Source organism: Citrus sinensis, chromosome 3 (genome assembly GCF_022201045.2).
Source record: "Citrus sinensis cultivar Valencia sweet orange chromosome 3, DVS_A1.0, whole genome shotgun sequence".
Taxonomy (NCBI): Eukaryota; Viridiplantae; Streptophyta; class Magnoliopsida; order Sapindales; family Rutaceae; genus Citrus; species Citrus sinensis.
The window spans coordinates 7529816-7555457 of NC_068558.1; the positions used below are offsets into that span (position 1 = coordinate 7529816).

Genomic DNA, 25642 nt, shown 5'->3' on the forward strand with positions numbered 1-25642 from the left:
GTCATCAGTGGAAAGTCAATTAGGACAAAATATCATCGGGCCCGTTAATCAAAAGTTCTGAGTTTGCAGCCGTTCTATGATTTTTGTTTTTATTTATTTTTTCCCTGATGGAGGTTTGTCTGCAAATACGAGTATCTGATTATTGATTAAGAAAAATATGGTAGGTTTTCGTTATTTTGGATGCATGGTTTATTCTGTTTCATAATTTAAATGATGTGCTGTGTAAAAATCTTGTGACTTGGCTTATGTTTGCCCCTATTGTGCAAAAAGTCTTGTGAGCTAGCTTACCGTATTGTGTGTCTACCGTGTGTTTGGTTGTGGTTCTTTATTGAAAATTTTGTGTCGTGTGCTAAAGGCAATTAATACAATAATGTATGATTAAGATTTAGTAGTTTATCGAAATTGTCATAAAGTGAATCTAGTGATGCAATTTCTGAAGAATGGTAAAGGCAGAATAGTGAAAAGACGACGAGAAGCAATGACAACACTTGAATCAAATTTTGATTGAAGAATTGAATGAAGGGAACAAGCGGCTTCAGACCTGCAGCCTCTATACTATATTACAATTACACTACAGGAAGCCCATCTTCTAATTGCTCTATCTGAACCTGATCACTGTACAATATTTTTCGTGATGGGCTCCTGCCAAAAACTCTCAACTAATCAAAAGTAAAATAAAATTCTATGTTACAAGAAAAAGAATTGAATCCTAACTAAGAGAGAGGTTAGATCTTTGTACATGGTTTCATGGTACAGGGAGATCCGAGTCTTCGTGCTTTACAATGCCAGAGGCCTCCCTGTTCTGGTGCGGAAAGAATTAGTAGAGCCAAAACCTAACTGCCTACATAGAGGGACTGTCAATGCCCAAGGACTACAAAATTTCTCCTGAAGATGACGTCAGACAGGCCAACCAATCTTCTTCATTGACCATGTAGGGGACCTGCACTGCATGTCAACCACTTTATCCACTCATCACGTGATGTAGTCAATGAGACCGGTCAAGCACTGATCAGAATCCCATCAAACATGTCAAGTCGGCAGGCCAGAAGGAGAGGCCCTTTTGCCTCATTTACATCACCATTCGAAGGCTTATCATGGCACCCACACTGGGCAGCAGGAGGTGTCAACCAGTCATGACAGCAGCATCTTTGCCGTCTTTCAAATAAAATATCACGGCAGACTTCTGCTGTATGGCGGGAGCTAAATTTCCCATGCGGAGACAGAAAGCAGTCAACCATCAGCAAACTTCACACTCTTCTTTGTAAGATTAATTCCCTTAGCCTTCTCCATCTCAGCCTCCTTCTCAGCTTTCTTCCTCTCCAATTCAGACTGTTTCACATTCTCTTCATGTGCTTTTCGGAACAACCTCACAAAATTTAACAGAGTTGCAGTAACTGCAGTGATCAGTCAAACAAATAAATGTAATCAGTTTTGGTATTTCCCCATGATACAAGCAAATGACTAACATATTAGAAACAAGATTAACTAGAGTATACTCAAACTTCAGTCTAGATCTGCCTTCATGTCTTTCCCTTTCTTTTTTCTTTTGTCCTCAACCATCCCTACATTCATCCATCATACTAATTGAGTCGGTCTCTCAAGAAAGCTAAATGCCTTACTTTGGTCTCAACAACACAGATTGTCATCCTCATTCACTCTCATCTTTAGAGTCTTCACCCAATCTTACTTACCCCAGTGCTATTCCATTCCACACAAAACCATTTCTCACAAAATTAGCTTAATTAAATAGAATACATCATGGCCCTAGTTTTCAGATGAGGACTGACTGTAGAAGAAACTAGCAAAAGACACAGGCATTAAGAAACATGCAGTGTCCCATAAGCTGTAGACACACTTCAATCTCTATCAAAATGAAAATTTATACATCAAACTGGAAAGCAGTGAGGATATTATGTCCATAATTTACCTTGCTCAAATGGGCAACGAGCAGGATCCTCACCAAAATATAATGCAAGGGCATCTGCATTTCTACCCTGTCCACCAGATGATAGTGATTTAAGACGTGATCAGCACATCATGTTGATAATAAAAGATAAGGTATTGAGGAGACAATTTAAGAGAGAGCTTATTACCGCCACAGAATAGAGATTTGTTACAGATGCCACCTCAACCTCAGCAACAGAAATGAATCCTTTCAGTGTCTGAAATTATTATTATTGTTATTTTATAATGAAAAAAACAGGTGTTAGGAGAGTTTTAAAAAATGCAAGAAACCAGCAAAATAAAGGCCTAACTATCACTGCTACTTTTCTAGCTGAATAGATAATAAGCTGATCTAAGGAAACTTGTAGCTGCTAACAGTATTTTAGCCTAGTGATATCACTTCCCTTCCCACCAAGTTATGCCAAAAGATGGAGATAAGAAACAAAGCATCTGATAGTCCAACCAAAAAGGGCATAAAACGCTTAGTCTTATCTTGTCTAATGATCAGGAATCCCCCTCCCACTGTTTGGCAGATAGAGTAATCACCAATTCCAGGCAAGACCCACAACCAAAAAAGATTAAAAAAAAAAAATGCCCAAGGTCCAGAAGAAATATAAAACCTTCGTGCAAATGACCCGAAGGAGTGGCTGGAGTTAACTTCCAAGTTATTTTGTTCGTCAGCCCACCAACCCCTTTGGGTTTCAAGAAGGAGAGGAAAAAGATGGCCCATGTACTAAAGTTGGAAGTTCTCCAACCCCACAAAAGAATATCATATCCCTTTTTACATCGAATTATTTGGAATGTCTCCAGTAATATTCTCAACCCTCAAGAAGCACAAGAATAAAATACGTCTTTAAGGCAAGTGCTTTGCCATATAAACTTATCTTTACTCCAGTATTCTTGTTGACCCCTAAATTTTAAGGGCATATTAACACTATGTAACAACTTAGAACTCTCAAGTAAAATTCATAGGTTGTCGAAGTGTAAAATTACTAGTAAATAGTTTTGAATAAGATCCAAAACTAGTTGTAAACTAAAGTTATTGTCTTAAAGTTGGCAAAATAAACTATACCTTACAAAAAACTTCAGATACAGGTCCATCATTTTCAGACATAACAAGCTCCTGTCTAACCTTTTCTAATCCCTTGATTATAGCCTGCATTTCTTCAGCTAAAGACTTCAATTGTATCTGCATTGCAGTGAGATCCCAGTGTAAACAAAAATAATAAAACTACAAAAATACAGATACATTGAAAACAAATTGATACCTTAGATGCTAGTTCAAGGCTAACAAGATCCAAGTGAAAATCCAGAAGTGCTGGAGTCTTAGCAGCAAGGACCTGCTCCACAGAATGCACAGAATGCTTAAGTAAGAGAATCAACTAATATCATAATAGCGTTCACACAGAGAAGGGAGAGATGTATCCAGCAATGAAGATGAACCTAATCTAGAATTGCCAGGCCCAGCAAGGTTTATTAAATCAGTAAGAGAGACGAGGTGACCAACATACATGAGATACATAAAAACAGTTGAATACTCTAAAAGAATGTAAAAGATGGAGATTCCTTTTTTAATGAACAAACTTCTGATATGAATCTAGGCATTCAAAGCCATTTCAAAATTTTCAACCATTGCGGATACGAATAAAATGGAAAGAAGAATCAAGTCTAGATCTAGCCTATTGCTGATGTCTCCTCACATGCTGAAAGGAAAGTGCACAACAAGAGGATGATTGCTATCACAGCAGGAGCGATGTCCTATTTTAACATTTGATAGAATCCATATTGACAAAAACTTCAATTATCTGGATTTTTAATTTTTTTTTTTAACTTATTCCTACTGATTTAACACTTAACAGGGTTACCTAACCTTATTCTCCATCAAAGACCTAAACGGTTTTACCACTAATTTGTAGATTAACCATGATATAAAATTAAAAAACAAAAGGGGATAACCTGCAATATAAAGAGTGCAGCCCTTGGCTGAGCTTTATTACTTTCAAAATGGATTTATGATTATTGAGAACAAATATATTTTTTCTTCTTCCACAATAACCAAATTTATAATATGAAGTTTATTTGGCCAGAAAAAGGTAAAAAAAGAAATGCAGTGAACCTACCTTACATAGATAATGCATCAGTGTCATCTTGCTGTTGGAAGCACGCGTATCTGTGAGTTTTAAAAGGCTATCCAGCTTAAATCCAACTGCAGAACCTGTACAAATTAGAAATTTAGAAATTTTTAATGACTGAGTAAATGTAACCATGAAAGAGCTTCTTACAGTAGAAGATACTTAAGCGAATAGTATAATGTGATTAGCATGTGTTTAGAAATTATTGATATTACTTATTTGAGTCCATAATCCTCTTGTTGGGCCAATATCTATAAGCTCAAGCTTCCGTGGTTAGTGGTTATTCACAAGACTATTTGACTAAGCTGTCTTCTATCCAATCCTGAAATATGTTAATTACAGCAGAAAGTAAAGTAGGCCCAAAGTGTGGATGCACATTATAAGTCCTTTCATTAAATAATGTCATGCACTTCAAGGAGCATTCAACTTTCCAATGAAATTAAGCATTCAACTCTGACAAATAATTCCTCAATTACCACTAAGGTACTTACCCCTTGCGGTTCCTTGGTTTAATGTATTCCCCAAATAAAGAATCTTTTTCATAATTTCCTTCAATTTGATGGAATTCCGAACCTACTTAGCCAATGAACAAGTGCCTCAGGTCAAATGGAAAGTATATATATTGCACGGAAAGAGTCAATATCATTAAGTGCATACCTCTTCACATGCAGAGTTCACTGTGTTTAGATTCTTTCTGAATTCTGAAATCTGCAAAAGATGTTCAAGATTAAGACAACAAAGGAAAGAACTAATTAAACAGAATCATCAAATAATTATAAACCGACAATGCAGATACCGCCAAACCTGAAAGCCAAACTGAATCTTGAAAGCAAATACTCTTAGTTTTGACTCCACTCGTGGAACTTTCATCAGCTCCAAAAAGTACTGGACGTAAAAAACATATATGAACATCAAATTAAGAAATTTGTTCAAACCTTATACTCAAGAAAATTTATCCAACATGCATTCAAGTGTACCTACCATGTACGGATAAAATTGTTCATTGAATCACAAAAACACCGAGACATAAACCAAGAAGTAAACAAAATTGAAGACATGCTAGCAAATTATAAGACACAACCATATCAAGTTATAGCCATCACAATGTTTTCGACCAACAAGGAACCATTTCCATTTTGCATTAAATCCTATCGACAGACATAATCAGTAAGAAAATATTAACCACTTCCAGTTCTCGAGGCATCCCTTGGCCTTTCAAAACCTTCATCCAGCCCAAAGCACTGTCAATCCATCCAGGGCCATGCTTTTAACATATCTAATAATCTCAATGGACCAAGGATGATTATAGTCATTCATGCTACACTCGTCTACAAAAATACACATGTTCCAATATGCATAGAACCAAGGATTTCATTGGTATCATCATGAAAGAGAGGCAAGAATATTAAGTTGCATTGTTAGGAAAAGAAGACGCCACCATCTGTCCCAAGAAGACTCGGGCACAGGTACAGGTCGTGGAAAGATGGTGCAAATAAGGACGATAAAAATACAACCCTTGCAGGAGAGCTGTTTCAGAGGTATGGCTAAGTTATAGCCATTATCTAAGAAGGTTCTCTAAATGCTTCGTAATATATTTTTATTGTAACCATAAATCATAAAGATGGTATAGATAACTGCACGCACACACACACGCACACACACACAATGGGAACACACGTAGCTATATCTTACTGTAAATATTGATACCTTAGATAAGAGATCTTGATAGTTGTCAATCTCTAATTTGTAGGGATTTAATTTAGTTTCCTTTCCTATTGTCCTCTACATGCATATATTCACCTAGAATTGTATTGTTTGAATATCAATAAAACTTTACTACATTTTCCCACATGGTATCAGAGCCTTATTAGGTTCCTTGGGAAATTTTTTTCCTTTTCTTTTAGCCTTCATCGCTGAATTCTTTCTCCCTGAAATTATTTTCATATTCCAACCATGTCTAAGATTGTTGATGAACCCAACACTCCCCCTACTCAATTAAGTGACAACAGAAATGGTGACAGCATGGGTACTCCATCAACAGGGGATTTGCAGAACATTCAGGCAGCCTATCGACTGGACGGGAAAAATTATTCAAAGTGGACTCAGTTTGTTTAAACGTTTCAGGGAAAAATTAGTCACCTACTTGGTACTGAACACAAATCAAGGGATCCCAGATCTGATGCCTAGGATGAAGCAGACTCTATGGTTATGTCCTGACTGTGGAATTCGATGGTCCCAGATATCAGTGACACAGGTATGTTTTTGACCCCAGCCAAGGAAATATGGGAAGCTGTTGAAAAAACTTATTCCAAGGTGGGTGATGCTGCTTAAATTTATGAGATCAAAACCAAGATTTTTGCAACTAAACAAGGAGGTCGCTCTATTACTGAATATGCTAATTTATTAAAAATTTTGTGGCAAGAGATGCACCATTATGAATGTTTTCAAATGAAGTGCAATGCCGATGTTGCCTTATGAAAAGGTTTGTTAAAAAAGATAGGATTTATGAATTCTTAACTGGACTAAATGGGGTGTTTGACATCGTTTGAGTACAAGTACTGGAGAAAGAAAACTTGCCATCATTGGAAGGAGACTATTGCTATAATTCAGCCGAAAAAGATAGAAGAGGAGTCATTGTTGAACCCTAAGTAGTGGAGAGCTCATCCATGGTTCAAAAGCCCTGTGCAGCTTTTCAAAATATTTTCCAGACTTCCACACTACTAACCATCTTGTTCCCAAAATTTTTGGTTATGTATCTTTTGTTCATATTCACCCTCATAACAGGGGAAAACTGGATCTACGAGCACTTATCCGTGTATTTGTTGATTATTCCCCAACTCAAAAAGATATAAATGCTTTCATCCTCCTACAAGAAAGTTCTTTGTCAGCTGATGTACATTTAGTTGAAAAAGAACGCTATTTCACTCAACCTTATCTTCAGAGGTAGACATCACTTATTAGATAAGGACAAAGACATACAGTCGTTGGAACTTGACTCTCATTCTCCTTCCTCATCTACAAACATAAAAAATCCTCTACCTCTTACTCCTATTAATCCTCAAAGTCCTCCAAATCCTAGTTCTATTTCTATGGAACCTGAAAACCTCCCAACTCTAAGCTTTTGGGATAGGATAAACAGGTTCAAAGTACTTCTTGCCCAGTACTGACTTATTAAAGGAGAAATGCACCCATTATTCAACCTATGTAAATCTAAGAATTGGAATTAGCCCCTGGTAATGAGGCAATTAATTACACCGTACCTTCTCAAGAAAATATTTCTAGCTCTAATCAAGATAATAACAATGATCTTCCTATTGCTATTAGAAAAGGCACCCGAAAATGTATCCAACGTCCTTTATATCTTTGGTCTCACTTTACTTCTAATGAAAAGTTGTCAAGACACCCACAGAACCTATCTCACACATCGAAACACCATAACCATTCCTAAGACAATATCTGAGGCACTAAGTCATACGGAGTGGAGAAATGCTATGAGAATAGAAGTGGAAGCCCTTGAACAAAGGTAGGACGTTGGAGTTAATGGAGTTACCAAAAGAGAAGAGTCCAATGGGTTGCAAATGGGTTTTCATTGTTAAATATAAGGCGGATGCCTCCCTTGAAAGGTATAAGGCTAGGTTGGTAGCCAAAGGGTATACTCAAAACTTATGGGATTGACAATTTGGAAGCACTTGCTCCAGTTGCCAAAGTGAACACTATGAGAGTATTATTATCTTTAGCTGCTAATATTGGGTGGAGTCTACAACAATTTGTTGTCAAGAATGCCTTTTTACATGGCGATCTGGATGAAGAGATTTACAAGGAAATACCTCCAGCTTGGTTTGAATTTAAAAGGAAAGAAAGTGTGCAATATATATTTTTTTTTTTGAAAAAAAGGAAGGGACTTGTATGGTCTGAAACAATCTCCTAAAGCTTGGTTTGGGCGATTTGCTAAGGTCATGACAGCCATGGGGTATAAACAGAGCCAAGCTGACCATACTTTGTTTGTGAAACATTAAGCTTCAGGGGGAGTAACAACACTACTGGTGTATACAGATGACATTGTGGTAGCAGGAAATGATTTGGAAGAAAGGGAAGCTTTAAGGAGATGCTTAATTAAGGATTTTGAGATAAAGGAACTCAATAGATTGAAGTATTTTCTTACCATTAGAAGTGCCCACTCAAAGCATGGAATCTTTGTATCACAATGAAAATACATAGAGGATTTGTTGAAGGAAACAGGAAAAATAGGGTGTAAGCCAGCTGAGAGCCCTATAGAACCGAACCATAGACTTGGCGAAGCTCATGAAAATGCAGCAGTGGATAAAGGGACATAACAGATGTTTGTAGGGGAACCGATTTATCTTTCTCACACTGGACCTATCATAACTTATGCAGTCAGTGTTGTGAATAAATTTATGCATAATCCCAAAAAAGTTCATCTTCAAGTTGTATACAGGATCTTGCAAAATTTGAAAGGAACACCAGGGAAGGGAATTTTGTTCAAAAAAGGAGAAGGGCTGACACTTGAAGCCTATACTGATGCAGACTATGCAGGGTGTACTGTTGATAGGAGGTCAACATGAAGTTATTGTACCTTCCTGGATGGCAACCTTGTGAGTTGGAGAAGTAAGAAGCAAAACATAGTTACTAGATCAAATGTAGAGACTGAGTTTAGAGAAATAGCAATAGGGATTTGTGAGCTACTGTAGCAGAAAATTGTCCTACAAGACTTGAAGATCCAGTGGGAAGCACCTTTGAGGCTTTATTATAACAACAAATCAGCTATTAGTATAGCATACAATGCAATTCAGCCTGATTGCACTAAGCACATTGAAGTTGACCAGCACGTCATAAAAGGAAAAGCTGGACAGTGGCCTAATTTGCACTCCATTTGTATCTACTAGTGGCCAGCTAGCAAATGTGTTAACCAAAGGTTTGATTAGCAAGGTGTTTCAGTGTATAATAGGCCAGCTGGAGATGGACAATATCCATTCACCAGCATGAGGGGGAGTGTAGGAGAACACCTAGCTATATTTTACTACAAAAATTGATGCCTTAGATAGGAGATCTTGATAGTTGTCAATCTCTAATTTGAAGGGATTTGATTTAGTTTCCTTTCCTATTGTCCTCTACACATATCTATTAATCTAGAATTGTATTGTTTGAAAATCAATAAAAAATTACTAAATTTCTCCACAATATATATATATATATTAGATGGGCGAGTATCAAGAGTTGTACTACATGGAAATAGTTAACCAAAACAGTAAAACAGAATATACATAGAAAATGTATGTATTATCATATGCAACACATTTACAACCCCAAATATAAGATGACACCAAACTAGTTTCAGAAGAGAAATAGTTTAAACACAGGTACATGATCTTTCATCAATAGCCTCAGTGGAAAAAATTGGTATCATAAAAATAGCATTAAACAAGATGTAGTCACACCAAATTGTTGCATACCTGCTCACATTTCCCTAAGTTCTCCTTGTCGCCAGTGTAGTTCTGGTAGAAAATAAAGCAAACAACAATTGGTATGTGGTGGAGGGAACCAACATATAACTAGCACACTTGAACTTTATAAGGAAACAAAAAAGGTATCATAATTTATGCCAAAACCTCACCTTCAGTAGTTCCATCTCCTCTTTTGTAGGACAAAATTTTATCAGGTTTTCCACTTGATCAACATCTAACACTGACTCATCCATTGCTAGAACAGCGACCTGAGAAAATGCACACATATGCGGTTAGCTAATACGATGCTAAGTAAACTCACATATAAATTGTATTTGTCTACTGTAGTGAATATGGAAGCTCCATAAGCACCATCACTGGCATGGACTAGAAGCACATCCATCCAGCTCCAAGACATGTAAAAGAATATTGCATGTACAAACACAGTGAGAAAAATCACCTCAATGTTATCTTCTCCCTGCCATAAATGACAAATAATTGCCATATATGAACAGACAAACTAAAGATACCGTATTAACATTTTTTCACAGTCCAGGCCCACCACATACATTAAAATTGTTATCTAAAATACCCCATCTCTACATAAAAAGAGAGGACATCATGTCCACACACTAATCATATGAAAACATAAGTAAAAGATGGAATTTTGACAATGTTGTACCTACCATCATATCAGGAAGTGGCATCTTAACTTTTGTGAGCATAATTTCAGTGTTATTGGCCCTTCTGAGGTCAATCTACAATAAAAACAATAAACTCATAAGTAAGACATTAGGTAATGTTCATAAGACAAAAAAGAATATATGTGTGTGTGTGTGTGTGTAAAAGAAACACAAAACAAAGTATATTAATGGTATACAGTAAAAAAAGGACTAGAAGTCCACTACAAAAACCTGATAAAGATCCTATTATACGTAAATCTAGTCCAATAAATTCGGCTTTAACCATCAATATAAACGGCAGCATGCATGTCAATACTCATTTTCTAATATTCAGATAACACTTCCGTCATCATGATAGTGGATGAAGTAGAAAATAAAATATAGATTATTCCTGTGCAGATTCTCCTTGCAATCATCCTAAAAATATCTTCCTTCTACAAAATAAAGTTGAGAAGCAATGCATGAGCAAAGGTTCCTTTTGGCAGATAGTTTAGCAACAAACTGTTTCTCCCTGTCATATGCCCCATTGCCCAAAAGATGAAAAGCATTGGTAGAAAGCATGGCTACCAAACTTCATAAATATATATATTCAACTTTAGAAACCATCTTCGTCAATCAAATTCAAAATGAAAGGCAAGACGCATTCTTGAATTTCTGATAAATTTTACATTCGTCAAAAGATCCCAACTTACGCCCACAAATTTAACCTGTACAGAAATGCACTTCAGCAAGCCAGCCTCAACATAATTTTTTTCCACTCCATTTCAAGTTAAGAATGGATCTTGGTATTAAAAAAGTACCAGTGTCCAAGACTGGAAACTGAAAACCAAGCAATAAAAGCAGATGCGCCAGTCCTATTCTTACCCCCATCACAATATTTCTACTATTTTTCATCCTAGCAAACCCATCGCATATGCTTACTATGTTCACCGGCTACATATTTAACCATGAGTTCATCCATACTTCAGGGTTTTATAAGGATGGGTTCCATATGATTATGCATCACTACTCCAGTTTTTATACATTGTATACAAGTTATAATCAATCCAAAATTGGTAATCATATGATATAACACTATGTAACATATATTTTTTGACAGGCAGCACTATGTAACATATAATGCATCGTCATTGATTAATAACATAATGTCAGACAGATACTCTAAATTCTATAAACTAATATTACTGCTTCCATACTGTAATATAAACATAACCATTCAAGTCGACTTCAGCCTTCGCTAAATTTGGGTCACCTCAATGCTGTGACTCAGGATAAAATTCACTTAATTCTGTTTTCTTAACGGATGTTATTTTTTACAAGAATAATGATGATAGATTCAGATGTTTGATTATATAGATAATTTCAGGTGTTGAATTATGATCCAACTATTTGAACAGCTTACAGTGAACCACTAAATCAATTGGTTTAAACTCATCTAACCTATACTGGATATACATAACATAGAATCACATCTTCTAGTCCAGTCTCTTAGATTGTTATGTAGGAATTGAACGTATCTCAAATCCACACAATTTAAAGAACTCAAGATTACTTGTTGGTATATGGATGACCATCAATTGGGTAATAGACATACACCAGGAGTAAAATTAATATATGTTGAGAAGCCAAAAAACTCTTAAATTATGAGTGCAGGTGAAAAGAAAATATTCAGTAAACAAAATCAGCTGTAGTAGTTTACAATCACGGAGCCTCCAATCTATTGTTAATACAGTGGACACACAGATACATTCATGCATATACGAATTTGTATATGCATCTGAAAATATGAGAAGAAAAAGAGAAACCTGTGCAAATTGAGAAATCATATAGTAGTAGGTTACATCCTCAAGCTCCTCAGTTTGAACATAAACCAATTTATGCAGACCAAAAGAGCCAAGAAAAGGGATAAACATTCCATTTCAAATTTAATCTTCGTGCAATGCCTTATATTAAATTTCTTCAAGGAATTATACTAAAATCTAGATTTAAAAATAAGAATATTTAAAAAAAAAGTCATGTTTCATATTCTGAAACCATCCATCTCAAGGAATGAAGGAATATAGCTAAAAAGAATCTATGCTTCCCTATGCTTAAACTGTAAATTGCTAAAGAAAATCAGTTACTTGGTTTACAGTTATCAACTCAAGTTTCAGGTTGACAATAGACTAGAACTTAATTTTAAAATTATCATAATGCACTTGCAATGTTTGAAGCTAAATTGAATCTTCTGCAACAGAATTTTCAGTTGCTTATAGTAAAAGAAGGCAAGAAAAAGTATACTGACAAGCAATATAAGAAAATTTTAAAAAATAAAATAAAAAGATGATATCCAGAAACAAATAGTGAACAATAAAAGAATCACCATAATAAACTTTCAAAAAAAAAAGAAATTTTATGAAAATATTTAAATGACTGAATTACCAGGTGGACTTTGTCAGGTTTTGACCCAACGGACTTGCGACGACCTCCAGCTTTACCTGAGTCGGCAGGTTTTGGGACTGTTGCAGAAAAAAGGCTCTCTAACTCTGACACATCAAATTCAGGTGCACTAGGACAAAAAGTCAGAAAATCAGAATATCAGATGCTAGAAAGGTTCTAATACCATAACTTAAAATATTAAATCAAATATAAGGTACTTCAAAATTTTCAGTAAATAATGAGAAAATGATCTTTTATGGCATAAGAACATGTGTAATAGTAAAAGAAACCATATGTTGTAAGCAAAGTAATAATACATTTGAGGATCCCCGTGTCTCTGCAGTTCTTCCCATAAGCTTCCTTGTAATGCCCTTGTTACCTTGCTCCAATGTAAAGGCTTCAAGGAAGACCTTCGAGGTGCCATAGCTGTAGCTCGAGTAAGTCCACGACCTTTTGGAGGTGGAGGTGCTGAAGCAGTAGGTCCTTTAGCACCTAAAGGTGGTGGCGGAGGTGGTGCACCACCCGGTGGTCTAGGTGGAGCACGAGCTCCTGGTGGTGGAGGCGGAGCTGGAGCTCCACGCAGTGGAGGAGGTGGGGGAGGTGGCCCCCCACCAGCAGGAGGAGGTGGAGGTGGTGGGGCTCCACGCATTGGAGGAGGTGGTGGTGGTGGTGCCCCACGCTCTGGAGGAGGTGGCGGAGGAGGGGCACCGTGTGTTGGTGGAGGTGGTGGTGGAGGCGGTATTCCACGAATTAAGGGAGGCGGTGGAGTTGGAGCTCTAATTGGTGGTGGTGGAGGTGGAGGTGGAGTTCCTTGTAAAGGGGGTGGGGGTGGTGAGGGTGGAGCTCTATGCATAGGAGGTGGTGGAGAAGGAGCTCCAAGCTTGGGAGGGGGAGGGGGAGGGGGAGGGGGAGGTGATGGAGGTGGAGGCGGAGTAGGAATCCCAACTCCTATAGGTTTTGATGCACCGGTAAAAGGCGGTGGTTGGGAAGGGGGCGAAGGAATTGACAATTTAGCTGGAGCAACCACAACATTCCCAGAATTCCAAGGGGGAGGTGGTGGCGGAGGTGGTAAAACAATCCCACTATTCTGTCGACTAGATGAAGAGGGAATTGGAGGGGGAGGAGGTGGGGGTGGTGGCGGTCCACGGTTCAAGACAGACTCATTGTTCGACTCGCCAAATGAGGTGACAGGTGGAGCTGGAGATGGAGAAGGAAGTGGTGTTGATTTCAGTAGAGGGAGAGGAGGTGGTGGTGGCAGAGGAGTTCTAGGCGGTGTATCTCCTTGTGAAAATAAGGAAACTGAGGAAGAGGACTGGGGTGGAAAAGCATAAAATAAAGAATTATTAAAATGAGGCGGGGGTGGAGGCGGAGGTGGGGGAGGAGGAGGTGCAGGAGAAGAGGGTTCTACTTGCTGTTGGACAATAGATGGTGATAAAGGAGTTGGAGAGGAACCTGGAACCTGTGAATGGTTTATTGGCTTCACAGATTCCACCTTACGATATATCTTTTCAGTAGTAACATCCTTTGAAACCACAGATCCCGGGGAAATGAGAGTAGAAGATGCGTTTGAATTGGTACCTGAACTTATCTGTTCAGTTGTAACATCCTTTGAAGCCACAGATCCAGGGGAAGTGAGAGGAGAAGATCCCCTTGAGTTGGTACCTGAACCAGGTTCCTTTGGAGAAGTTAAGGCGAGGGCAGGCGGTGCACTATTATATCTTGAGGGTGGATATGATACATGCATTGAATTGGTATAAGAGCCCTTATTGGGAGGAATCCATCGAGATACAGTATTTGGCTTTGCAATTCTTGCATTAGCAGACTGAAGTTCTTGTTGTTTAATCTTTTGTTTAACAACTGTATCTGCAGCTGGTTTTGTGTTTTGCATAGGCTGTTTCTTGGGGGCTGGTGGAGGCACTTTATCAGATTTTTGTCTCAGCAGTTTAGATTCCGAATTCTTCAGCACAGCAGCATCTTCACTATCACTTTTATCTTCAATCACTTCCAATTTGTCACACACATGTCCAGTTAACTCTTTGGTTTCAATGTTTCTCAGCACATTCGCAGCAATTACCATGGGATCCAACTTGATATCCCCATCATCCACGGTTATATCTTTCACAGCATGAATATCAGAGTCCACTTTCTCACTCAGAGTGTACTTCACATCATCCACTGCAATATCCTTCACTGTATCTGTATTAGGATCCACCTTCACATCATGTTTGTAATTCCTATCATCAGATGCACAATCTTGAAACGAAAGAGGATCAACAGCCTCCGTCCAAACTTCTTTAAGGTCTGTATCACTCGGTATACCGTCATGAACTATTTGAGAATCATTCTCTCCCTTTGCCTCCTGACCATCTACCACATTGCTGAAGATCTCTTCCACCTCAAAGAATTCCTCGGGTGAAGCACTTTCTGTCTCAACCCCATCTTCAACTGCCGCGACTGTAGTGAGATTAGGCACAACAGCATCAGCATCCGAAAAAAGCACCTGATACAGATATGAGTATGTATTCAACTCCTACAGCTTGAGAAAACAGCAGTTACATAAGACTAACAAAAACCTACCTCTGCTCTAAAATCCTTCGGAAACTGGTCCTTGGCATCCCACAAGACATCAACTTCATCCCTGTTAAGCATCAACATATTTGATCTCACAAAAGCTGTGTGAAACATGACTCTGAACATCATCTCCTCACGTACTAGATCATCCTCCAAATGGACGCACTCAATAACAACATCCCCTTGAACTCGGCAATAGATATCTATTTTTACCAGTGCACATTCATCCTGCAGTTTTCATTAAGAAAGCGTTATTAATTAGCTTAATCATCTTTTGAGTTTCATTGGGCGAGATATAACCTAAGTATCACCTGTAGATAGTGGCGGACATTTGTTTTGAATTTAAAAGTTGAGAACAGAAGTTTGGAGCTTCTATTGGCCGGTATTTTCGAGTCCTGGCCATAAACACGTATAACTGGCCTGCAACCATTTCCCCCATAAATCGGAAGGACCCTAAGTATCAGGCAATTCAGAAGTAGAGGCGTATCAGATGGAGGCCAATCAGAACCCAAATTCCTTCTAGAAATGTACTGAAGGTATCTCAGTTGGGACGGCTGTGGGTTTAGAGGAGATAAAAGATGAAGTAGTTCTCTAGGAGCTTGCTTGTAGACCATCTCCAGAGTCTTCAGCTCCCCAGTGTATTGTTTCCGGTATAGCAGAAGACCAGCAAGCATGAATGCAAGCACAGGCCATCCTCCTCTCTCACAGTGCATCAACAGTACATTTTGTTGCCCCTCCAAGGACAACCAGCTTTCACTGGATCGAAGGAAATGGTGGATCATCTCCAGTGGCAGCAAAGAACAATGCTCATATTCACGAGGATAATCCATTACTGTCATGTCATACTGAGACAATATGTCTGAAATTTGGCTCCGCTTCTCCCCTTCTCTGAAGTTAAAAACCATGAAAGAAGCATCAGGGAAGTGGTCTTGTAGCTGTGCCACAATCCCTCCCATGTACGACTTATAATCATCTTCTTCCAGGACATCAGTGGAGAAGCAACAGTCAAACACTGCAAATCATAGAAAAAAAGTAGGAAGAATCATTAAAATTGACAGAAACCTGCCCCAAAAATATCAAAATATACAACAATAAAAACTACATAAACTTTCCAAAATCAGACATTAGATTCATTTGGTAAGAACAAACTTTTTCCCCCAACAAACAGATATTGTAGATATACAAAACAGAAGCCTGTCATGCAAAAAACACAGAGAACTTTAACGCCATAAAAAATTCCAGCTCCCCAGCGAGAGTTAATTTGTTTTCTTCAAACACATGCTTAGAACTTTAATTCTTCTGATATCAATTTCTGCTTCATATGGTAAATACATGGACAGATGGACTCCACATTTGATAATGCTAAAGGGAATTGCACTACTTAAGCAACCAAAATGTATGTACTCTAATTCAATTCTTCAACTCCTCTGCAACTTAACTGCTCAGCCTCAACTCATATCTCACCCTCATGAACGCTAACCCTAAATTCAAAGCAAATTATGTAAATCCAAAATGTGCATTCACGAAGAACAAAAACATCACAATATTAGCATAATTTCCCCAATGCATTGCAACAGCTCGGCCTAGCCAACTTCAAAATTCAAGCAAAACGTAAACCAATTACGCAATCAACAACACATTCTGGATTCAACGAAGTTAAAAAGTTTTGAACATCAAATTGAAATGACAAAAACGGTACCGTAGACACGCTCGGAGATCTCAAGAAGCCGATCCGGCGGCTTCCGGTAAAAGAATCGTCTAAACAGCGCCATGCGATGGCGCTGTTTGTCCTCCGATCGGATCCAAACCGTTGATTCGCTAAACCGACAAATAGATCATCATGATCCCCAGTTGCTCCGACGCAGATCCCGCTGTCTTCACCAATCCAGGACCGACACGTGCAGAAGCCCGTTACACAAATGCAGCGAAATTGAGCATAACCCAGAAATGTCAAAATGGATCCGACTGATAATTCCCAAAATCCGATGGAATGTGAAAATCAAAATTCAAATTACGGAAAGACAAATATGAAAAGAGAGAGCTATCTTATTCTTTTCCTTCGGCGTGGAAATGTGAAATGTTCTAGAGAGAGTAAGAGAAGTGACAGTAGGTGATAATGATGACGATGATTATGATAAATTTTTGCAGGGAAAATTTTGAAGAGAATTTCAGGATTAAAAATTTTATATAAAAAATTAAAAATAATAATCACATGAAGAGCAAGACAGAGAAGATGAGCATGTTATAATGTATGTATATCTGTGTGCGTGTATAGAATAGATAGACAATTTTTTCTCTTCCTTTGTTTCTTCTCTTTTATCAGTCCACTACGCTTCTTCTCTTCCTGAATAAAGTTTGGTTGGCTTCGTGGACCAGCGACATCTGACGTGGCGTGAAACGTGGATGCGAATTGAAAGGGACATGACACAGAGAGAGAGAGTTTTGGTGTTTGTATGTCCAGGTTTCGACAAGGAGATAAAGCGCGTGAGATATGTCCGGGGGCCTTTTTTCAGAGCGATGCTGCGGGTAAAATAGTAAAATAATAATAATGAGGCAAATGCTATGTTACAATTAATATAACATACACACTCAACAACAACCACATAAATTGTGTGGACTCATTATTTGTTAAATAGTAGTAGAAAAATATTATAACAAGAATGGACCAATGAAAAAATGTTAACTTTAAGTAGGGCGCTGCAAAAAAAAAAAACATTTGTGTATTTTTAAAAAACAGTGAAAAAATAGTAGAAAAATAATTGATTTGAACATATTTTATACGATTATTTTTCGAATTCGATGTTAACAATACTAAAAATCTAAAACTTAACAAAAATATTTTGGAAATTTTGTAAACTGGGCCCTTTTTTTAATTCAAACCAAATGTTTTTTATTTTATAAAATTGATCAATAAATTTACCATAATAGAAAATTTTATTTATACATGAAAAATTATGAAAATTAAATCAAAACTTGGAATAGCATTCTAATTTTAATAATTTCATTTTTAGAAGTCCAACATTGCTTCTTTTATTATTATTATTATTATTAGGAAAATTATCCACCGTCGATCTATTTTTTCACTGTTTTTTAAAAATACACAAATGTTTTTTTTTTGCAACGCCCTACTTAAAGTTAACATTTTTTCATTGGTCCATTCTTGTTATAATATTGTTAGAACTTTGCTGATATCATAAGGGTAAAATTTTCATTTCACAACGACATAATGGTGGAAAGGTGCAAAACAATATAACTTTAAGTGGAGTTCAGTAAAAAAAAAAAAAAGGTGGTCAGTGGATAATTTATCTTTTACATTTGAGGGTGAAAAAATCTTTTACATAATATTCCGTTAGTTTTCTTAACGGTCTCCAAACGGAAGTGAAAAAGTGAAAATAAATGTAACTTCAGGTGGATTCTAGCAAAAAAAAAAAAAGAATTGTGTATTTTTGAAAAAATTGAAAAAAAACAGATGGACGGTGGATAATTTCTCTTATTATTATTATTATTATTATTATTGAAAAAAAATTAAGAATTGTATATTTTTAAAAAAATATGAAAAAAAAAGGTGGTCAGTGGATAATTTATCTTTTACATTTGAGGGTGAAAAAATCTTTTACATAATATTCCGTTAGTTTTCTTAACGGTCTCTAAACGGAAGTGGAAAAGTGAAAAAAAATGTAATTTCAGGTGGATTCTAGCAAAAAAAAAAAAAATTGTGTATTTTTGAAAAAATTGAAAAAAAACGGATGGACGGTGGATAATTTCTCTTATTATTATTATTATTATTATTGTTGTTGTTGAGAAGCCTTCTTTTTAAAAAAAAATTATAGATTTTTTTAGCAATAATAATATTATGCATTCTAAAATTTCATCTTAAACTATGTGGTATTCATTTATTAATTGGTGAGACAATATAATTAATTCATTTAAATTTATGAAAAATTATTAACCACTTAATAAATGATACATCAGAAATCACATTACTTGGAATGAAATTTTAAAATATCTAACATTACTCTTTTGGCAGTTTAGTGGAATGCCCTCCACAATTAATACCATAATATAGCAATGAGATATTAATTAGTCCCTGGCATTTATAAATTGTAAGCATTTGTATTCTTTAGAAATAAATCAATGTATTGACAAACTAACAATAATTTTAGGTTAGTAATCATGAAAGCTTGGATCAGGCACTTTGTATTACAAGGAGCTAGTATGGCAGCTTCAATATATGAAGGCTGAGAGCTAAGACAAATTTAATTATGTGCCATATGAGCAATAATTATGTAGATGAAATGCATATATCAACTAACTGTCACTTGTTTATGGCATTTATCGGGGAGATGGAATCATGTTCCTTATAAAAATGTACAATTTAGAATAATATTTTATCCAAAGTTTACCTCAATTAAATCAAATTAAAGCACAACTTCATTTTGTGGGTAGGTCATGATAGATAAATGACTTATAATATTAATTGTTTTTTAAAGAGAAAGTTACAGCATTAATTATATCAAATTATATAATTTATTTTCAACTTTCGACTAAACATACCACGAGTAATACTATATAATTTTTTTTATGTTTTATTAGCGGTAAATTACTTATTGAGAATTCAGAAAAAAATTAAAAAAATTTCAAAGAAATTCGTAAAATCGTATTCCATTCAAAAATATGGGAAATTACATGAAACAGTGTTTTTAGAGGAGCAAGAAAAATAAATAAAAGGGTAAGAAAAGAATTTTTATTAACAAAAAAAAATTGAAGAAAACCAATGTTAATTATCCATTATAACGGCAACCAAAGATGTGTCTGCAAATAGCCACTCGGCCTTTAGGGCTGCTGCCCTCCAAGTTGGACGGCAGCAGTTCGAACCCCCACAAAAGTATTGTGGGGGTATTTTCTTTCTCAATTAAAAATTGAGTAAAGACAGTCCTCTTCCTTACCCATGAGTGAGGAGTAGACATTTCTCAAATATTTGTGAGGGTTAAAATCTAGGCAGAGCTTAATTATCATTGATGTAAGTTGATCTCAGTAATAATCTGATTTGTAAATATCAATTATATTCTTATGTAATATGAGTTATAATATGAGCAATAGTATCGTGTAATAAAAAAAAATGTGTCTGCAAATTTCACTTTGGAGCAAGTGGGACTACAATCTGAAAAGTCGATCGAGTGGCGTGGAAAAAGGCTGCTCGTCTTCTTCTTCGTCGTTTAGCAAATAGCAAATAGCAAGCAGCAAGTAAGTGCACCCAAGAGTCCAAGAAAAAATCCAAAGCTCTCTTTCTTTATCTCACCGGTCGTCTCCCACAGCACACTCTCCCGAGCTTCTTGCTTGGTAGTGTTACCAAACGCTATATTGCCATTGCAACTTTAACATGGCCCACGATACGAATTCGATCACCATCACATCTTATGATCTTCTTATCGACTCCACGAAACGTTTCTTTTTTCTTCCTTTTATATCCTAAAGTGACATTCCACTGTGGCTTTGTCTGTTGATTATTATTATTATTATTATTGGCACTGCATCATTGCTCACGTGGTCGCATCTTTTATCAACTGCGTTTTTGTCCATCATATGCTTTGTGAAATGTGATTTGGGTAATAATCAATCTATTGATAGGAGTCGGACATTAGGACCACTGTTGTGAATTTGTGATCTGTGAGAGCCTCGGACTCTCGGAGTACTGGAATATTTCTCCTAAAAGTCGGTAGCAAGCAGGCCTCCTTTTGATAATCACCGTTTAATTGAACTAACTACTTACGTATGGTCAAAGTGATGGACGGTGTAAAAGTAACTATAGAGTAAGGGTAAAGGGTGAAAACCGTAGAATCAAAGTTTCATTCGTATATATAAATAAATGAAAATGTATAGATAGTAAAGTTTGTTTCTTGAACAAGTTTCGTATTTTTTTGCTATTTAAAAATTATTTATTTCTTATATAATTTGTAGACGGACGAATCCAAACACTTCAACGGTCGATACTAAAGCCGATATGTTCAAGGGCCCGCTTGAAATTGTTTTTTTTTTGAGTTCTTAAAGTAATTTTAAAATGTTAAAGATTAATTTTTATATTTGACAATTTCTTTTAAAAATATTTTTAACAAAATCAATCACCCATTTGACAGTAAATTTTGAAAAATAAGGAAGGGATGGTTGTTAAAATCTGATTTTAAAAATTAGTTTTATATTTAAAATAATTTCACACACACACACACACATATCCTCATATATATTATAAAAATTTAAAATTATTATTGCTAACTGGGAAATAAAATCATTAACCTCAAAGATATTATTATTATTATCAATTATATTGACATAACAATATAAAAAAAGTAAATCAATAGTATAAAATATTTATTTTAGATATCAATTATTAGATTACACTGTAAAAATATTTTAATAATTTTTATTCAACATTATGTTCAATTTAGTAATTTATATTCCTATAGAAATTTATCAAACACATACGACTACTTTAAAATTCATAGTATTTTTAAAAGAAATTTTACTAAATGTTTAATTAATTCTCTTCACAATTGATTATTTATGTGGTGCAGTTAACAATTTTTTTAAAAAACCTCAATATTACGAAATTGGCTCTAAGTAATGCAAAAAATGAAAAAGAAAAATTAATGTATATGTGGAGCTTCAACGGTCAAAGTTTAGTGATATTTAATCTCATGATTTAAAAGTACATAGGGTATTGAGGTGTTGTAAAAATAAATAGATAAAATTTATTGAACTTATTAAAAATAAATTCTAAATAATAGTGTTGACAAAAGTAGTAAAATGATTATATATATTTTTTAATCAAACAAATATTGGATAAAATCATCTTAATTAAAAAAATGTAATTGCAAACATTTAGTAAATATTTCCCCATAATAGTATCAAGTGAACCATAAGGGCTAATTTAGAATTGTGATAATTGATGAAATACTACTATGCAGATGAAATAAGTTGTTAATTAAAAAAGATAGCTTGGTGTTTAGTAAATTGTATTGTTATAGTTGTTGCAAGTTTGAAAGCAAAGTACATGCATTTGGCAAAATTTTATTACGAAAATGCAGTTTTATTATAGAGAGATTGTCAGTTTCTCTTATGAAAATTAACATATACTATTCAACCCCTACTATTTTCATAATAGCTAAAAACCTCCATGACACTATGCTTTTATAGTATTATTCTTTTTTTTAAAATACACTTTTATTCGTATTTATTATTAATTAAATAAATTACATAAATTAAAATTAAAATAAGAAATACAAGTTGTATTTATTGATTTCAATGGGAAAACTAGCAATCTCCCTTTATTATATAATGAACAAAATAAATATAAATTTTAATTGTCTTTCATTTACATTTTGGGGTTTATAAAAATAAAGATATAATTATCTATTTGTGCATAAGTTGCTCGTAAAAAGTGACTTCCTACTTACTTTTAGAAGCTATTGTCAAAACGGAAAAACTTATGAAATATGTAGCTTTTAAGAAATATACTAGGCACCATTTTTATCAAAACTTATTAATTAATTGCTTATAATGTTTCAATCTTAATTTTAAATAAGGCCCACGACTGGTTGAAAAATAAGAACTCTTGATTCTAATTCATCAAATATTAATTTTTTTCTCAATTAATTTGTTCATGAGCAATTTAAAAAAAAATAATACTGTCATTCAAAATTTTATAGAATACTATTTTTATATTAATAAAAAAATTTATAATTGTGAAATAAAATTGACTGTATACTATTTCCCAACAACAGTATAAATTGGATCCTAAGAATGATTGAAAAATAAAGACCGCTTGATTCGAATTAATCAAATATTTTTTTCCCAATCTATTTGCTAAAGGGTAATTAAAAAAAAAAGAAAAAGAATTCTCTGGTTTTGCATTTTCTTTCTCTCTCTATTTTTATATTTAATGTTACCGTCCGTCGTTCATAGAAGTATAAAATAATAATTGAGATCACGTGTCGTATTCCAAGACACAAGTACTGCATTAATAAAGCAACCGAATGAAACAAGTCTTCCTTTTTCTTCTTACAGTCACGGCGGGATTAATCCGCTTGGCATTTTGATCACATGATTAATTAGTGTGTCAACAGATCCCCAAAACTTAGGGAAATTTACAAAAATAACCATTAATATTTTATTATTTTCGTAATTAACCCTCTCAACTTTTTTCTATCAACATTAGCCAAACACAAGCCTTTCTTCCCAAATTACCCTTCTTTACAGAACAAAACCAACATTGTTTCTCCTATCTCGCCAAACCAAAAGCAGCTTTTCATTCTTGAATCATAAGCCAACGGCGACCGCAAAAGACAACTGTAAAAGTGATATCCGATCATAATCTATCCAAATTCAACACAAATCGACGTCACTTACTGGTATGAATTATTTTCTGAACTTACTGAACTGAGTCGGGTGAATCTGAATCTGGCGACAGGCTGCCTGTCGCAGCAAAACTTGGTGCGACAGGCTGCCTGTCGCAGCAAAACTTGGTGCGATAGGCTGCCTGTCGCAGCAAAACTTGGTGCGACAGGTGCCTGTCGCACCAAGCTTCGGGCGACAGGTTGCCTGTCGCACCCACTCTTGGAGATTTATTAAAATTGTATTATTTTAATTAGGACTGAAATAAAATATTTTTTTTTAATTTCAGGCTTAATGGATTCAGTTGTACTTGAATTGTGTTACGATGGTTGGTGGGAGACATTAGAGAATGGCTGTATGGAGTACGTGAATGGTAAAAATCGAGCTTTTTTGGTTGGAAAAAATTACATGTTTGATCAGTTATTGACAAGAGTATATGAGGTGTTAAAAATAAATCGTAATGACTATAGTATCACAATGAAGACAACTTTGAGGTCTAGTAACACATTATATCGTATATGTGCAATGCCCATGGATATATGTGATGATGAAATGGTGAGGGTTGTGTTGCATATGGCATCTGACGTAGCTAATTTTGGATGCATTCCTATATTCGTGACCACATCACCTCGAGTTCCGAGCGAAGGTATTGAGCCACATGTCGATACAGAAACTTCGTTTAGAGCAAATATGTCTGGCCCCGATAATGATGAAGAGGTGTTGCCAAGGACAATATCGCTGCAGCAATATTACTCTCCAATCCACGACAATTATGACAACATTGATGATAATGGCGTTACGTTACAGGATGTTGGAGCAACGGTATTTCCAATAACAACGTCGTTGGAGCAACAATATTCTCCGTATCACAACAATGATTTTCGGGACAATGATGATTTTCATAATGAGACAGAGGGGGATAATGTTTGTGCAGAACCTTCTAATAATACAAGGCGGGGCACTCGTTTCAATAATGATGGTGATGATGGAGGAGCCGGTCCTTCGAATGTTCCGTCGTTTCAGGATGAGGATGAGTGTGAAGACAATACTCCTATGAATAACAGAGGCAATAGACCTATTCCTTCTATGGTTCGATCGAGAAGGAGAATTGACCCCCTTACAAGTCTTGCTCCAACTTTACCTTCGAACATGGTTGCTCCAAGCTTTGTTAGCAGTTGTGACTCAGATGATATCAGCGTGGGTAAGCTATTTGCTGAGAAGAATGAGCTTATATTACAACTACGCAAGGTGGCCTTTAGAGATAAGTTTGATTTTAAGATTGCACGGTCTACTACGACACGTTTCGAGGCTCACTGTTGTTCAGAATCATGTAAATGGCATATTCGAGCAACTAGAAGTTCGAACGAGCAACATGTTCCTTGGGTGGTGAAGAGAATTGATAATGTACACACTTGTCATAATGAGGTATTGGTTGATGGACGTCATCAACTAAGGAGCCGGGTTGTCGGTCATATTATCGCAGAAAAATATATTCAAGATAAGAGGATTTATACTCCCAATGACATAAGAGCAGATATGCAACAAGAATACGGTGTTCAGTTAACATACCAGCAGGCATATAGGGCGAGAGAAGTTGGTCTTGAAATAGTACGCGGCAACCCTGCAGAGTCATACAACTTGCTCCCTAAATACTCTCACGTACTAACTACAGCGAATGAGGGTACAGTCACTCACCTCGAGCAGGATGGAGATGGTAATTTCTTGTACTATTTTGTAGCACTCGGATCTTCCATCAAGGGGTTTATGCAGTACATTCGGCCTGTCATTGCTGTAGATGGTACTCATCTGAAGGGATTATATCGTGGAAGCATGTTCGTGGCAACATGTCTTGATGGTAACAATCAATTGTATCCGTTAGCCATTGGGATCATGGATTCAGAAAATAATGATGCTTGGGAATGGTTTATGATGAAGTTACATGGAGTGATTGGTGATAGACCTGAGTTGGTAATTATCTCTGATCGATGCACTGCCATAAGGAGAGCCGTTCTTAAAGTATTTCACAATGCAACTCATGGCGTTT

General features: G+C 35.8%; 1 protein-coding gene across 1 annotated transcript; it reads right to left on the bottom strand.

Moving 5' to 3' along the window:
- Positions 1–479: 479 nt before the first annotated feature.
- Positions 480–17530, bottom strand: LOC102626788 (formin-like protein 20). The gene is made up of 17 exons (XM_006494927.4): positions 16910–17530; positions 15522–16222; positions 15217–15438; positions 12957–15139; positions 12643–12769; positions 10225–10296; positions 9709–9807; positions 9548–9589; positions 4881–4961; positions 4734–4784; positions 4568–4649; positions 4065–4159; positions 3213–3284; positions 3017–3133; positions 2094–2162; positions 1928–1994; positions 480–1394 (listed from the first exon to the last, which is right to left on the bottom strand). Exons 1-17 carry the CDS (start codon positions 16980–16982, stop codon positions 1231–1233), a joined length of 4317 nt encoding a protein of 1438 aa, XP_006494990.2. The 5' UTR covers positions 16983–17530; the 3' UTR covers positions 480–1230.
- Positions 17531–25642: the final 8112 nt, after the last annotated feature.

What these genes read in the sequence shown, in the direction of transcription:
- LOC102626788 (XM_006494927.4), bottom strand. Translation starts at nt 16,982, where the DNA reads ATGGCGCTGTTTAGACGATTCTTTTACCGGAAGCCGCCGGATCGGCTT. An exon ending in ATGTCCGCCACTATCTACAG is followed by an intron (nt 15,439 to 15,521) that starts GTGATACTTAGG and finishes TGAAAACTGCAG; the next exon opens with GATGAATGTGCACTGGTAAA. An exon ending in CGAAGGATTTTAGAGCAGAG is followed by an intron (nt 15,140 to 15,216) that starts GTAGGTTTTTGT and finishes TATCTGTATCAG; the next exon opens with GTGCTTTTTTCGGATGCTGA.